Source organism: Ictalurus furcatus, chromosome 18, assembly GCF_023375685.1.
Source record: "Ictalurus furcatus strain D&B chromosome 18, Billie_1.0, whole genome shotgun sequence".
NCBI classification, from domain to species: domain Eukaryota; kingdom Metazoa; phylum Chordata; class Actinopteri; order Siluriformes; family Ictaluridae; genus Ictalurus; species Ictalurus furcatus.
Window position 1 is genome coordinate 3,615,783 of NC_071272.1, and position 16,126 is coordinate 3,631,908.

Below are 16,126 nucleotides of genomic sequence, written 5' to 3' on the forward strand. Positions count from 1 at the left end.
CGGATATTGAGCATGCTAACTCCATTGTACAACAGGTCAGATTTTCCTCGAGCATTATCTCTTTCATTGAAGTACACGTTCAGACGACAAATCAATGGTTGTGGGTAGTCCAAACTCGTGGACTCGTCCATGCCAGGTCAAATACACACTGGTATTAAAAAGGGGGACGTACATAATACTAAGAAATGCTGGAATTCCAACCATATCCCATATCCTACACGAGTTCCTGTGCGAGCCTGGAGTCTATCCCAGAGTACTACGTGGGATTCGAACCCCCGACCCTGAAGGTACACGGCACACGCTAACCGCTAACCACTATGCCTACGCTGTAAATCACGTACATGAATGAAAAGAATGAAAAATCGAAGCATTTTCACTAGAGGTCTCTGTATTTTTTTTTTTTGGACCTGACTGTACAGTCTGTACATCATCTATTTCCCTCACATATGACCTAACATAGAGAATCCCCCAGTGTTTGTGGAGCTCACAACTCTCTAGGTTATGCCATCGATGGAAGTTAATGGAATGCTCTAAGGGTGTGAGGGGGAGTGACTGGGATGTAAGTAAGCACAATACACACTACACTACTACAAGCTCTTCAAAGCTAGGAAAATGTAGACCTTCCGGGCATACGACACGGGTGTACTCACGTAGGCCAACCCTCTCCTGTGGAAACGGTGAAGAGAGTGAGGAAAGCCCACAGCACGTTGTCATAGTGAAAATCGTACTTTTTCCATTCACGTGCCTTGGCTTCCACCTTGTCTCCGTCGTAATCCAGAAACTGACCCCTGACAAACAGAGAGGAAAAGGTACACCGGTTAAAATGAATCTGATGAAACGGATTGTTGTCCTGGTAAGAAGGACGTGTGTGAGCTGCGAAAAACAGTCTGACATTTACATATTGAAAAAAAACAAAACAATTCACTTCATAAAAGCGCAAAAAGAGCAGCTATGAATACACATGTGTGTGTGTGTGTGTGTGTGTGTGTGTGTGTGTGTTTAAAGGAGAAACTCCACACCTGCACTCCTTCTCAAAGGCTTTGGATTCGTCTGTGCAGTAGAAGAACCTTCCCTTGAAGAGCTGCACGGCAATAACGGCAAAGATGAACATGAAGAGGATGTAGACAATGAGAATGTTGAGGACGTTCTTCAGAGAGTTCACCACGCAGTCAAACACCGCCTGAAGATGTGTACACACACACACACACACACACACACACGTGCCAACAAAGAGAGAATGTAGTGCTCATATAACCTAGAGTGCAAAATTGTTCGTCCCATTTGCTTTCTGAAATGTTTTATTCCTCTTGTACGACAGCAATTTGCCTACAAGTACAATTTTTACAGGTGACTGTTACACTGGACACAGGAAACTTCTAAATAATCATCTCCTCTATTACTATAGAAATGATAACACTGTATTAATGATGATAATATTAAAATGAGCACATTACTACAAAACCTGCAGGAAAAAAAAAACTCTCAAGCACGTTTGAAAAACATAGCAAAAGGGATAGCATCACCGAGAGCAAAGATCACAGAACGACTTAGCGGCTATTCGTTACTGACTAGTTTGCGATTGTTGAAAGCCAGTGTCTTCCTTCCATCCATCCAAAAAAGGACAGCTGTTTATTGAAACGCTCTGTCCATAAGATCATCTTTTTTTTGAGCTATACAGGAAGTAATGATTGCACCTTAGGCCTAAAATCCACGTCAGTGCCTCCAGGATATTGCGATGTTTTGATCGCAGATGCAGTTTTGAATGCAATATCAAGCAGACTCCTCAGTATTCGGAGGAGCTTGCGATTTTTCGAAATTACAGCAGGTTCGGGCCAAGGCGCGTCATGTGACTTCGTCACAATGCGTGTTCAGTCGAAGCCTCCTTCGATTCACGTGCGTCGAACATTGTTCACCTTTTAATTTTAATTATCCCAGGTGTGTGAGATGTATGAAATACAGTCTCTGGTACGTTCTGTTTTTTTTTTTTTTTTTTCTGACAGGACATCATGTTTGAATGTCTGCCTTTGTCAGATTTGATCATTTACCTTTTATAAGGCAGAGATGTGGGCTGGTTTGGAGCATCTGAGCACAGACTTGACCAGTGAATGACATGATATTAGTATTAACCATTTCGAGCGTATCCCCTTTTCTCATGGGACTACACGCCTCTGAATGATAACACTGGACGAATGACGTCTAAACCACAGGACGCTTCCAGTCGAGGAGCACTGATTAGCTTTAGGAGGACTGCTCGGCGATGCAAAGAGAAGATAAAGAACCGTATGGTACTGATTGAACACAGTGCAAGTGCCTTATATACTGTAGTACCTTGAGTTTAGGTAGCCTTTTGATGGTCTTCAGAGGTCGGAGCACTCGGAGGACCCTGAGGGACTTGATGGTGTTGATGTCCTTGCCTTTGGTGCCTCTGTGTTGCGAAATCAATAAGTTAGTGCATACAGACATATAAGATATAGCCTATAGAGACAGGAGGTTTGCATTCTCCTCTACACACACACACACACACATAATGCATGCACATAAGTTACTAATAATCGCCAAGTAACCAAAGTGAAAATCAATGCATTATTGACTAGGAAAAACAAGGACAAGGATGGTCTCTTTGTGAAAGTCAATCATTCACCCAAACATTCTCGAGATTAATATTAAAGACAGGAAGAAGAAAAAAAAGATGGATTACAAAGTGTAATTCTGACAAAATCTCTCAGGATGAAAAAGACAAAAAATAAATAAACACTTACATTAAATTTTGTGTGATATGTCTCAACGTATAGCCGAGTTGGCCAGATTTAGAAAGTGAAATGATATCGTCCTCTGCTAAAATTGTGACACTAACCCATAAATCAATCCTTTACAAATAATATAAGAAAAATGGTCATTATTCCAACGTTAAAGAAAAACAGTAATAAAAAAATACAATACAAAAGAAGGGTTAGGTGAAAGACTATGTACAAGCACGGAGGTCTGACTTTAACTCTATCAGACTGTTGTATTTAGAGACTGTTGTATTGTTGCTATTTCAAGTTTTGTCTTCCCCCCCCAGTTTAGTTCATGTGGATCATTTACTTCCATTATAAATCTACCTCATAGCTTGTCCCCATAGCTACCTGCTGCATTAATTGCTCCATCTTTTTTTTTTTTTCCTCCTGAGTACACAGATACAGATTTATAATTTATGCAAGAAAAACGAAAGTAGAAAATGAAGCAGTGTGTGCTATTACACTGTATGTGACTCGATTCTAAAATGTAACGTTTAAGCACGATCATGCAAAACACAAACGTATACAAAAATACAAAAAGGAAATGGGTCTAACGTGGGTCTAACAGGGTTATACATGTGCATGGACACCTGTTGCCCAGCGGTAACCTTCATTTCCTTGTACATTACTAGCGTAATATACAGGAAGAATTCATCATCAACAAAAAAAAAAGGGCAAGAAGCCAATGCAATATTTCCTGTCCTCTTTTATTTGTGTCAGGTCAATAAGTGTTGAAATCCGAAGCAAATTTCCCTATTCATGTTTGTTGGTTGTAATCTTGTTTCTATCATTAAAAAAAAAAAAAAAACCCACAAAAGATCTCCCTGTTCAGCTCTATCGTTTCTCGTTTACCCCTAGACGGGGCGTAACAACGTATAGACGTGAAAAAGCTCTGTTGTTGCACTTTTTGCTAGTACGACAGGTATATCATAACTCAGCATTGTGAATGGCTTGATCGTTTGTACTCTCCCATGAGGAGTTACATTAGGGGTAACACACTGATCAGTCCTGTACACTAACACATGTCGAAGATCAGCTCCTATTTTCCCATTGCCTCCACAGGTTCCACCCATCACGTCTGTAATACATCAATTCTGATTGGTCCGAATCATTTTCTATAATAGTCGCTATAACAATCGTGCGAGCTGCAGGTCCACAGACGGGCCTCACAAACTAAGACTAATAATAAGCAGATTTTTATAAAACAACGACAACAAACAAACATGTTATTTAACAAAGTAAAATGTGTCATTGTTGATCTGGTAAAGGAGTCTCCGGTGACAGGAAGTGTAGGATATAGGACTTTGTTTACTCGGAACATGACGAGAGACCCTTTTTGTCCACTTCAAACGAAAGTAAACAGACCAAATAGTGAGAAAAGTTTGAAACGTAACTATAAATGGTTAAAAAGTATCATAAGTCGTTCTTTCATTAATAGAAAATTTAGTTGGTGGCAAATCTGCGTTGTATTAGAGACACTTACAGGATACGGCTTTTTGCGTCTAATCCCTAATACTATTTATCTGATAATTGTTGAATTGCTGAGTGTCAGTTTGAATCAATGCTTCCATTGGTAATATTACTCGCAATTTAATAAATGCTCCAGTCTGTGAAGTCTGCTTTAAAAGAAATTATGTGTTTCCTTTGCAGGCAATGGCAGTAATAGTATCATAGCACTGCATGGCATGTATGGCGTCTTAAAGGGCCAGAAGGAAAGTAAAGGGCTTCATCACTGTTTATGCACTTATGGGGAGCAATGTCAGGAGGGAAAGGTCACGGGGTTAAAGGGTAACTATAGAGATTAAGACTGCCCCCACCTGGTCACGCTTTGTTGTGATCTGATAAGGGAAAGCGAATGATAAAAAAAAAACAAACAAACACAAAAATGTCCACATACACAAAGAGTACAGAGACAAAACACAGAAATGCATAGACGTAAGCAGCTTCACGGATCAAGATTAAGCATTAGAAGCAGACAAAGCTGTAGAAAGAGAATAACGGAAACAGAATCATACAGGAAAACACTTAGCACCAACAGTAGTTACAGGAAAAATAAAACATTACATGAAGCATAGAGTTCAGTGAGACATTTATTAAATGAATTATGCACAATGGAGTGAGCGTTATTTGATTTTGATCTAAAAAGCCGGTTATGTGCTTGCAGTTCTGATACAGAGCAACACGTTGATGCACACACACACACCAGTATCTGTACACAACACACATACACAGTGTTCAGTCCTGGTTAACCTCCTTGCATGTGATCTTTCCAGCAGAACTGATAATGATATTACAGAGCCATTGAAAGGACAGCGTGTCATTTATTTTAGGTAAAAATCTGGTGCACATGAACTAAGTGCTCACGAGATACTATCTGGGTATTACTACAGATGTATACATTTTCTAGACCGTGATCTCCTCTAGCTTTCCTAGAACAAACTCCAAGTCTACAGTTTCCATATAGAAACCTCACACTAGATTTGAGTAATCTCATTTGGCTGACGCGTTTATCCGAAGCGACTTCCGATTGAGACAAGATACAACCGAGTAGATGTTAAGGGTTACGGGTCTTGCTCAAGAAGCCAACAGTGGCAGATTTGGAGCTGGGATTTGAAGTCATGAACTTCTTCTGATCAGTAGGTCAGTGCCTCAACCAATGCCAAGGATATTTCTAGAAAATCCATCAATGCATCCATCAATACAAATACCAAACGACTTCATTTTATTAGAGGTATCAACATGCCAAAGGTAGTTGCCAAATCTCTTGCAAAGTACTTACAGCACTAGATTCTCCTGGCTTTTTTGTCTCTTGTATCTAGGGCCTTTAAGATTAAACAAATGTCTTCTTTCTTCACATGAAAACCATTTTCTTGAAATGTGGTGGAACCTGAACTTCGCATGAACAACAAAATAGACCCTTAGACATCAAAATGCCTTTTAAATGTCTTTCAGTGATAATATATCCATGATGAGTGACCAAACTAAATAGGATGGCTTTATACTTGGGACCGAGCTAAAGGTGTATGTGTATAAACTCGCAAAGATATATTTAGCTCAAGGATAATGGCAAGATTAGAAAATTGTCATTATTTTTTATTCATCATTTATTCACCTTCAGTAACCAGCATCCTAGTCAGGGGGCATCTACAACCTATATGAGGAAATCTGGGCATGAAGCAGGAACACACTCTGGATGGAATGCCAGTCCATTGCAGGGAACCATGCACACACACTCACACACACACATTTACACCTTCATTCACACCTAGGGGTAATTCAGCATAGCCAGTACCCCTAATGACATATGTTTGAACCAGCGAACCAAGAGGAAACCCATGCAGACCCAGGCGGGTCATGTGACACTCCAGAAAACATTTCAAGTTTTACCCCGATAGTGTCTGGAGCACACTTATCACGTATCTGGAGGTAATATTTGCTTCTCACTTAACATCCTCAGCTCTGTGTATGTGGTGCTCACCATGAAACATTTATACCACGTCCTTTAAATGGCTCGGTATTATAAATAAAACCTATTATAAAACCTATAACATTTGCTTTATGCAATGTGCAATGACAAGACAAAAAAATCTCATGCAACCTACATCAGGTTTTGTTCATTCACAATGACGATGAAGTCAGAAAATCGACAATATATACGATGACATTTTTTTTTCCCGTGATAATTAAAGAAACCAGGCTGTGGACGTATGATGAAATGAACACTATGAATGATCGTCACACACCAGATGGCAGTGTCGTGGAAACACAATGAAAAGACACAGGGTTTTTCATTGCCTGAGGTTAACACTTTCTAACCCATGCGCACACACACACACACACACACACACACACACACACACACACACTTGGATACATATATATATATATATATATAAATATATACAGGCATCTAAAGAAAACAGGCAGTAACCAATGCATACCCCATGAAGCTCCTGAAAGCAACACAAACAAGGAAAGAGAAAGGAGAAGGCACAGTAAAGACAGAGAAAGGCAGAAAGAGGAGGGGAAAGCCAAGAAAGAACGCTTACTATGAAAATAACAGAAACATATGAAGAGGCAGAGTTCTAGCCACAGCAGTGTACTTTCAGACAAAGGCAGGAAGGAAAACGATACAACAAAATGCCGGGCACACATTTTACCATATGCTTACGCAGAACAAAGATTTCTGATGCACATTTAAGCCATTAGCTGTCTCATGAGTGTCCCACAGCTCACGATATAACCAGCTTTCACACTAATTGAGTGCTTTTCATTGCTTTCAGGTCTCGCTCGCCTTTAAAAAGCACTTCCGCAACACTAAGAGGATTCGGCCTATATTTAAACCAGACATCATCAAATCACACACACTTCATTAATGCTGTTAATGTGTATGTGGGTGAGGGTATTATTATGTATACAGACATATTGTTGTGTTAGGTTTATGTGCTACAGGAGCATGAAAAGTTGTGGGTTACTGTCGTCATTTTTATTTTTGCTACACAACAGTCTCAATATACAGTCATGTATGTTGTGTGTGCATTTGTTTGTGTTTTTGAATGCGTGTGTGAGTATTTGCTTTTATCTGAGTGTATTCGTGTCTGGGAAAGTACTGGAGAGTAAATGAGTCTGGGGGACGTGTCGATTGGCACGTGAGTGTATTTGTTTGTGACCCCAGGTAACATCACTGATGGTGGGTCTAGGTGTAAGATGTAGGTTCGTGATCATCAGTCTGGTTCAGGCAGTGACAGCCAGGAACAGACTGGTTGACTACCAAGAATAGAGTGGTGACAGCTGGAGAGACAGGGGATAGCTAGGAAAGATGGCGAATGTGAGGCAGGTAGGGTTAGCGACCTGACCACCATCTTCTCATAGGAACACCCACAAGAAGCTCCAGATCTACTCATTGAGAGATAACCCAGTTGGCCATGCTGTCTGAGTGACAGGGATGGCATTACTCTCTCTCCCCTCAACCAGAGCAACTCTAGCCAGTTGTGGGTATTGATGAGCTCATGTATGTGAAAGACGGCTGATAGGGCTCTCCTCCTGCATGAGCAGCACTTGCGACTAGGTAGCTTCACATGTCTAAGAGGAGTCATATTTTAGCCTTCACCCAGCTCGTTGATAGATGTGATAGGGAAGAGCTGGCTGGTGGGTGGGAATTGCAAACAAAATAATGATATTAATAATAAAAACATATGGTCCCAAAACCCGTAAGCTAGTTTAGGTGGGATTGGACTGGCACTACATCCCAGGGAAAGCAGGAATGTACTACTCATCCTGGACTACTACAGTGGGTGCAGTCTTAACATCTCTGCTGGGTCCAAACACTGGAATGGCATAAGCCTGAGAAGGGGATATTACTGGTTGCACCATTTCGGTGATCCTGTTTACATTCACCATGAACATCTGTTTGGCAAAACCTGTTGAGGTGCAGTGTAGAGGCCCAGTGATGAAGTGTGGGAGTAGTCAACCACCCATCAGGGACTTCATATATGATCTGACTGCGACATCAACAACATCTGTCCTAGAAAGCAGATCCCATTGGCCCATGGAGCTTCAAGCCAGTAAAATCTAGATCCCTGGTTTTGAATAGATGAAAAGATCACCAGCAGGTACCACTTCACTCTTGACAGCACTCCTGAAACGTAGCCTGTGAAAGGCTTGGGAAAACTGTTTGACTTTAGCTGGGAGGGATTTAGCGTCCTTTCAGGCAATCAAGCAGGAACTGGAAGCCTGATTATCTGCAGCAGATAAATCAGGCTTAATGGGTTAGTCCAAGTCCAAGACCTGGATATACCAACATGGCATTCTTCCAAGGATCCTATGGCCCCTTCAAAACAGTCAAACGCTTTAAGGAGAAGGGAAGTATGTTCCTGTGGAAGTGGCTCGGATTGCCTCGAGTCCTGTACGGCTGTAACGACCGAAGCTCTCCATCAATAGTCTGAATGAAGAATTCATAATGACCCATGCTGCAATATTGAGAGTCCTGAGACCCAAAGGTTTCCCAAACTGGTATAAAGGTGAGGACAGGAAGTGGTGGATGTGTCGGGGTGTATCGTAAGATATGTGTTTGAAAAATAAAGGAGGGGTATGTGAGTGACAGAATTGGTTTACATGTATGTGAGTATATTTGTCTGTGTACCCGTGTGTATCTGTGTCTGGTATTTACACATATTACGGAATGTTTGTATATATTTGCCCGTGTGTGAGTGAATTGTGTCTGTGTGTGTACGAGTCCATGCTCCCTGGTGAGAGAGCAATTTTAAACTCATTTGAGTAAATAAGCATGGCCTCTTGTGTAGTGGTGAGAATTAAAACTACTGTAAGATGGGGGGAAAATCTGTGTGTCTCGTTGACATCCTGAGCTGCTTCAGAAGCGCTGCTAGGTTCGGTCCCTCTTTCCTCTGGGAGGCACAGACAGATATGACAGTAAACCAGAAAAGCTAGCTCAGGTGTGCGTCAACAATACACATAATCCCCAAACACATTTAACACTCTTTCTTTCAACAGGAAGCAGCAGACACACACCCATCCCACTTCTCCAGCACTCCATCTGCCACCAGCCGCTGGAGAGGCAGCAGTCAAATCTTATTTTCATCATTTTCAGCCCAGTGCTTTTTGCTGGATTGAAGTTGACAGACTGGATTTTCTCCTTTTAGCTGCTTCTCTGACAAATCTGAAAAGAAGTGTGTACTCACGAGCAGGCAAAAGCCACCAGGGCACCGCTGACCACAATGAAGTCGAGAATATTCCACAGGTCTCTGAAGTACGAGCCCGGGTGTAGAAGCAGCCCGAGGTCAATCATCTAAAAAAAAAAGTATTACAGAAAGGTCAAAGGTGACAAAGAATCAGAGTCCTTTCCCCTGATAATATCCATTGTAAGAGTTATGAATCAGTTGTAATATTTGTACGTGTATGTAACAGAGATCTTTATGTGTAAATCATTTTCAATAATACCTTTATCACCATTTCAAATGTGAACACACCAGTGAAGATGTAATCTAAATATTTTAGCACCTGGAAGAAAAAGAACAGAAGTGTAAACAATGCCACATAATTCCACATTCAAATTCAAGGGAGCTTCAAATCTCAAGATAAATGCTATAGGCTTACATTTTTTTCGCCCTACGATCATTAAAAACATATGCAATAAGCATGGCGCTTTAACCCAATATCGGCAATCTAATGCACTGTACTTGGTAAACATTCCTATTTAGATTTAAATCTCGCATCTTTTTACCCCCAGTGAACTTTCTGTCTTCCCCATGAGAACACACTGGCATCAAGGCCAGGCAAAGTACTTGGACTCACACCATCCTGGAGGAATACCGATTACAGAGCCTTGCATAAATATCACCCTTTTTAAACGTTTCCACATTTTATAGTGCTACAGCTATATCGAACTGAAATGGATGGAATTTGGATGACATCATGAATGTACACAAAATAGTCCACGATTTTATAATGGCGGAAAAAATCGACATACTTTGCAGTAGGTGGAAAAGCAACACTGCTCATCACCATGAGAACACCATCCCCACGGTGAAGCATGGTGGTGGTAGCAGCATGTCGAACTCTACCTTCAGCCTCTTGGTTGGTTCTTTTTAAAGTCACTGACTTTACTCGGAAGGCCTCCTCTATGGAGAGCCGTGGTTGTGCCATATTCTTTACATTCTATAATAATAGATTTAATGGTACTTTATGGGATGTTCAAAGGTTGGGATCATTTTTTTTTTTTTTTATAACTAACCCTGACTCATTTCCAGAACTTTGTACTAGACTTGTTAGCTTGTTCATGTTAAATGTTAAAGTACGTTCTCTAACAAACTGAAGGGCCTTCCAAGAAAGAGGTATATTATGGAAGTTCTGATGGCAACTGGTTAAACCAGAACTATATTTTTAACATATATGATATGCAATAGGGGGCCCGGTGGCTTAGTGATTAGCATGTTTGCCTCACACCTCCAGGGTTGGGGGTTCAAATCCCGCCTCCGCCCTTTGTGTATGTTCTCCCCGTGCTTTGGGGGTTTCCTCTGAGTACTCCGGTTTCCTCCCCCAGTCCAAAGACATGCTTTGTAGGCTGATTAGCATTTCCAAATTGTTTGTAGTGTGTGAATGGGTGTGTGAATGTGTAAAAATGTGCCCTGTGATGAGTTGGCACCCCGTTCAGGGTGTCCCCTGCCTTGTGCCTCACATTCCCTGGGATGGGCTCCAGGTTTCCCATGACCCTGTATAGCAGCATGGTAAAGCAGTACGGTAAATGGATGGATGCAATCATTTTCAAGAGAAATTCAGTATTATGGGTTATTTTGTCTAGATTCACGATATATAATCTCAATCCCAAAGTCCCATTTCGATTCCACGCTGTAACAGTACAAAAAGTTCAAGGGCGGTGGATACTTACTCAAGGCACTATATGTAAAAATCTAGTCTTGCGTGTGTATATGTGTGTGTGTGTATATGTGTGTGTCTCATGGTCTCACGTTATTCCGAAAAGCACCAGCATTCACAGGGTCTTCTGCAGCCAGTGCGATGCTGCTCATGGTAATCACCACAAGAATGCACATCTCAAAGTAACGCATGTTCACCACGTAGTGACACAACCTCCGGACACTGCAAACACACACAGATTTACATTACAGCTTCGGTGTTCATTCACTTTCACATTTGATTACACATATAAAAGGCTTGGTAATGAACCGGATAAACTGTTGATTTAAGTATGAAGGTGGAGCAGGAGACTCATACAGCGTATTCGATCAGGACCTTCAAGTAGCTTCGGATGATTTAAGCTGCTACACACTTCCCTGCCAAATTTACCGTCGATACTTACGGATTGGACTGACCAAACACAAACATGGAGCTGTAGGGTAAAATGTGTTTGGGAGCATTCTGATTCAGCTCATCCAGCTCCATCTTTTCCTCATTCAGGAGCAAGCTCTCACCATCTATGTTGTTCACTGCCAAGAACAGAACCATCGTTAGTGCATCATCACACTACACAGGTAAAAGCAGTGTATCTTTAATAAACACACTGCACTACTGTGGTAATAAATATCCCCATTAAAAGTGCTGGAATACTGACTGGGAATGATGGTGGTGTCTCCTGGTGGGGCAGTGATGGTAACAGGGATGCTGACTGCAGTTGATTTAGCCTTGGTGCTGTTTTTTAGGTTATCTGAGTCCTCTTGTCTCTCAGTAGGAGATGGTGCAGGACTTGAACTCAAACCATCACCCTCTGCATCCGTAAGCCTGTCCCTGGAAAACCACCACAGGATCTGTGCACTTAACAAATCATTGTATTACATCTTACGGAAGGAATAAAACACTTCAGGATGTGCTGTTATAGGAAAACAATGAGTGACAGGGTGGTGTGATGAGGCCCGAGTTACTGTTACAACCACAAAGGTGGTATATAACCACATATACTGAAATATTTTATTCCTTTTATTGTAAATGCAGATACGTTTGCCAAAGCTAACATCTGCTGAATTGAAGAATGAGAAATCATAACTTTTCAGCCATTTTTAGTTATGTTCGACGTTGTAGAATGTCCGCAAAACAAATTAGGCCCTGTTATCGCTGTTGTTACAATAATGTATTAGAAAGACCGCACTAATATAAACCTTTAATTTGCCGTACAGCATTAACGCGATGACACTTCTATGCGCTATTTAAAAAGTGTTTTCTGTTTATTTTAAAATATTTGAGAATACATTTGAATAAATAATTCAATTTTCACCTGAGTAAGATTCAGCCACGGAAGCTATACTTTTACTTAAGGATAATTGTTCTGTACTTTTTCACTTATGATTCCTGGTTATTATTATTATTATTATTATTATTATTATTATTATTATTGTAGTTGTTGTTATTGTGGCTGACCTGTGGCTTGGTGTATCTCTCTCTTTGTTGTCCCTGCTCTCCTCCTTGTCAAATGTGGTTTGGGTTTTGACGCGAGGCCTGTGTCTCCTCCTCTCACCATTCCCTGTTTCACCCTCTCTGTGCCCTCTCGGATTTCGCTCTCCTTTCACTCCATTACTGCCATCACCATCAGTCTCTCTTGACCGTTGAGAATGGTGGTGACGGTGCTCCCTATCATCATCGCCATCCTCCGCCTGGTTCCTGTGTGCTCCATCCTGATGCCCTCTGTGTTCACCACTGCGGTGGTGCCGATGGCGGCGTCCTTCTCCTGCGTCACCATTCTCTCCACGGCACCGGTGGTGTTTGTGTGGAAGTGCCTCCTCCGGGGTGTCCCTGCCCTCCGGAGGGTGCGATTTCTCCACCAGCAAGGGCCGATCGTGGTGCGCCTTCATGTCAGGCTGCAGGTGTAGCGCTGAGGACATGCGCAGCCGATCCTCAGGCTCCAGCTCGTTGAAGAGTGCTTCACTGCTGTTGCGTAAGTTGTGGCGACGTAGTTGCGAAGTTCGCTGCTCCCAGATAGACATCTTCTGCAGAGAGCGCTGCTGCTCCTTGCTGGGGGTAGTAGGAAAACAGAGAGTAACGTCAGGTAGAAGAATCAACAAACTACAATTGGGGTATGGGGAGACAACTCTCATCCATGGGAAGACCATCTTTTTCCGTTCATATTCATTTACGTACTGCATCGTCCAGGAGCAGCTCGTGACCATAGATTTGGTGGGGCAGGACGACATTAATAACAACCGAGAGCCTGATGGTGAGCCTCAAACTAAATTAGATTAAGAGGGTATCTCAGCTGAATTATGTTATAGGCTACTATCTACGATGTTTAGAGTAACCACATAATTAGCAGTTGAGAGTCGACAACATACAATCTAGCAGCTCATTTTGAGCAGATTAAGACGTTTATTCAACTGTGTTTAATTGACATGCTTCCCAAGACAAACCTAGAAGAGCTAATAATGTGGGCATTGGTGCATACGCATATCTAATATACAGACATTATCCAAGCCACAATACTCCTTTCCTCCTCCCAGTCTTTGCCATACCTTAGATCAGTGGTCACCAATCCTCCTCCTTGAGATCTACCGTCCTGCAGGTTTCATCTCCAACCATAATCTAATACACGTTTTAGTTGATCAATAACGTCTTAAGGTAATAATTAGATGGTCAGGTGGGCACGATCATGGTTGGAGCTAAAGACTTCAGGAAGATAGATCTCCAGGAACAGGGCTGGCGACCACTGCCTCAGATAGATAAAATACAAATATAGACAGATAGTTATATGCAGATATAGATATAGAATATAGAGATAGATATTATGGAAATTGTTCTGTTCATAGACACACTATCTGCACTTAATTCCAATTCTTGGCTATAAAACAAGACTTCAGTGGTCACAGAGTTGTTTTTTTTTTTTTTTTTAAGACAATTAGGTGTGAAAACAGGGTCTGGCAACCATCTTATTAACTGTCATGTCTGCTACTCCTCACAGGAGCATGGGGCAGCATGATTCCTGTCCCAATGTCCCCTCTAGTATAAACGTACAGTGTTACGGTCCCTATTTTTGACCACTACATGCAATAAGAACTCGACCGAGATAAGTGGGGCAGTGTACGTGCTGCCACATGACTGTGCAACATCTACAAAGGTGAGCAACGCAATGGAAGATATAGCATATAGCGGTCCAATAATATCCGCCTTTTTTTAAATTGTTACTCAAAAGAGCTACTTAGTATTTCAACTAATAAATGGAGCTGTAAATGAGGATTTTATGAAGACTAACGTTTGATAAATGGCTGATATATGCCCTACCTGCCCCTATTTACGAGCCGCCTCTGGCATTATTTCAACAACACAGACAGACACAATGGGACAGAGAAAAATTATAAAGCTAAGGTGGGTAAAAATGCAAGCGATGCATGACAGTTGCTAAGTCTAGAAGTGAAAAGATCGTCCTCATGGATGGAATCATTCACATTTCATACTGTAATTCATGTCATTCATGCTGCTATATCAAACCACAGCATACACACTGTGACCCAAGCGTGGCTGTTGTGGAGCTGTTTGCTTATCGAGGCCCAAAGAAATGCTGATGATTGATTTAAATGGCCCAAAAGGCAGGGCTAATGCTTCACTATTGCTTTTCCGAGCCATAATCGCTGTTATCTTGGCATGGAATTTGAAGCACCCTACAGCACCATCACCTAATTGCTACCCTAGAGGCTGACAAACACTTGTTAACAAGTGCCATACATGTTCTTGGCCATATTTCATATACCAAAATGAGCATAGAGACCATTTCTGTATTTACAGTGCACTGTATATACACAGAAAGGGACAAGCAAAATGCAAACAACCCTGGTTATAAACAAAACATGTTCTTCGTCTACTCCAGGAGATGTCATCTTTAATTAGAATATATTTTATTTTATGAATTTAAAGGAGATGCAGCATTAGTAAAAAGCTAGTGCAGTATGGATGCTGAATAGGACCTCAGTAGGAAGTCCTGTATGGTAACTATACCTCACAAAGCGATGGACAGGGGTGTAGACATAAAACCTGTGAGCAACACAGAGAACCACACAGCACAGAAGGTCAGACATGACGGATAGACATGATGCTAGCACAAACACTGAAGAGAGAACAGGGAAAAGTGGTACACAAACAAACAAAAAAACAAAGGTGATAACAAAGATAAAGCAAAGACAGTCACACATGTTTAAAAGCCTGAAGGCAGGAAGTCAGGAAATCCAGACAGTTTTTTAAATATTGAAAACTGACCAGTAGGGAAAACAAAGACCTGAAGTGCAGAGCTGTGTCGGAGTTTCCATATACATAATTCATTGTGTTAGTAATAAAAACAGGGTTGAAATGAACTCTTGCTTTTAACTATAATGTTCATTAAGTCTTATTTTAATACATAGCATAGTTACACATTAGAGCTGACTCTGTACTGCAGCCTATATGGATTATCAGTGTTTTTCCCTCATCCTAATTGACAACAGCTTGTGCTTAATAGCATTTTCATACTTGGCTAGAATATCCATACCTAGGATTATGATGATTATGTACTTGTTTGGGCGAGGGCTTGTTTTAACACAGATTAATTCCTTAAGAACTGTGGAAGATTTTATTTAAATTATTATTATTATTTATTTTTTAATTTTTTTACAAAAGACAGTTAATTAAAGTAAACTATAATTTTCATAATGAATATTTCTTTACTTTTGCTTAAAAAAAAAAACAAACAAACATGTAAAGGCGATTTTGTTCAGGTTCAGGCAAAGCTGCTTACTTAGCGTGCTTTGCATACGTATTTATAGTGTTGAACTGAAACGGATTGGGATTACACTGGGATTCAAGATTCTACACTAAATACAAATACGACTTCACAAAAATTGCAACGGAACTTAAGAAGTCACATA

General features: G+C 41.1%; 1 protein-coding gene across 1 annotated transcript in view; it reads right to left on the reverse strand.

Annotated features, from left to right (window-relative positions):
- Window positions 1–16,126, reverse strand: part of cacna1bb (calcium channel, voltage-dependent, N type, alpha 1B subunit, b) — a 129,626-nt gene that overhangs the window by 31,159 nt on the left and 82,341 nt on the right. The window contains exons 19-27 of the mRNA XM_053649045.1: window positions 12,663–13,253; window positions 11,863–12,035; window positions 11,611–11,737; window positions 11,261–11,390; window positions 9,735–9,794; window positions 9,476–9,582; window positions 2,329–2,425; window positions 1,020–1,180; window positions 651–788 (exon numbers count right to left, since the gene is read on the reverse strand). Of these exons, the coding sequence (XP_053505020.1) occupies window positions 651–788; window positions 1,020–1,180; window positions 2,329–2,425; window positions 9,476–9,582; window positions 9,735–9,794; window positions 11,261–11,390; window positions 11,611–11,737; window positions 11,863–12,035; window positions 12,663–13,253 (1,584 nt within the window). The remainder of the gene's footprint in view (window positions 1–650; window positions 789–1,019; window positions 1,181–2,328; window positions 2,426–9,475; window positions 9,583–9,734; window positions 9,795–11,260; window positions 11,391–11,610; window positions 11,738–11,862; window positions 12,036–12,662; window positions 13,254–16,126) is intronic.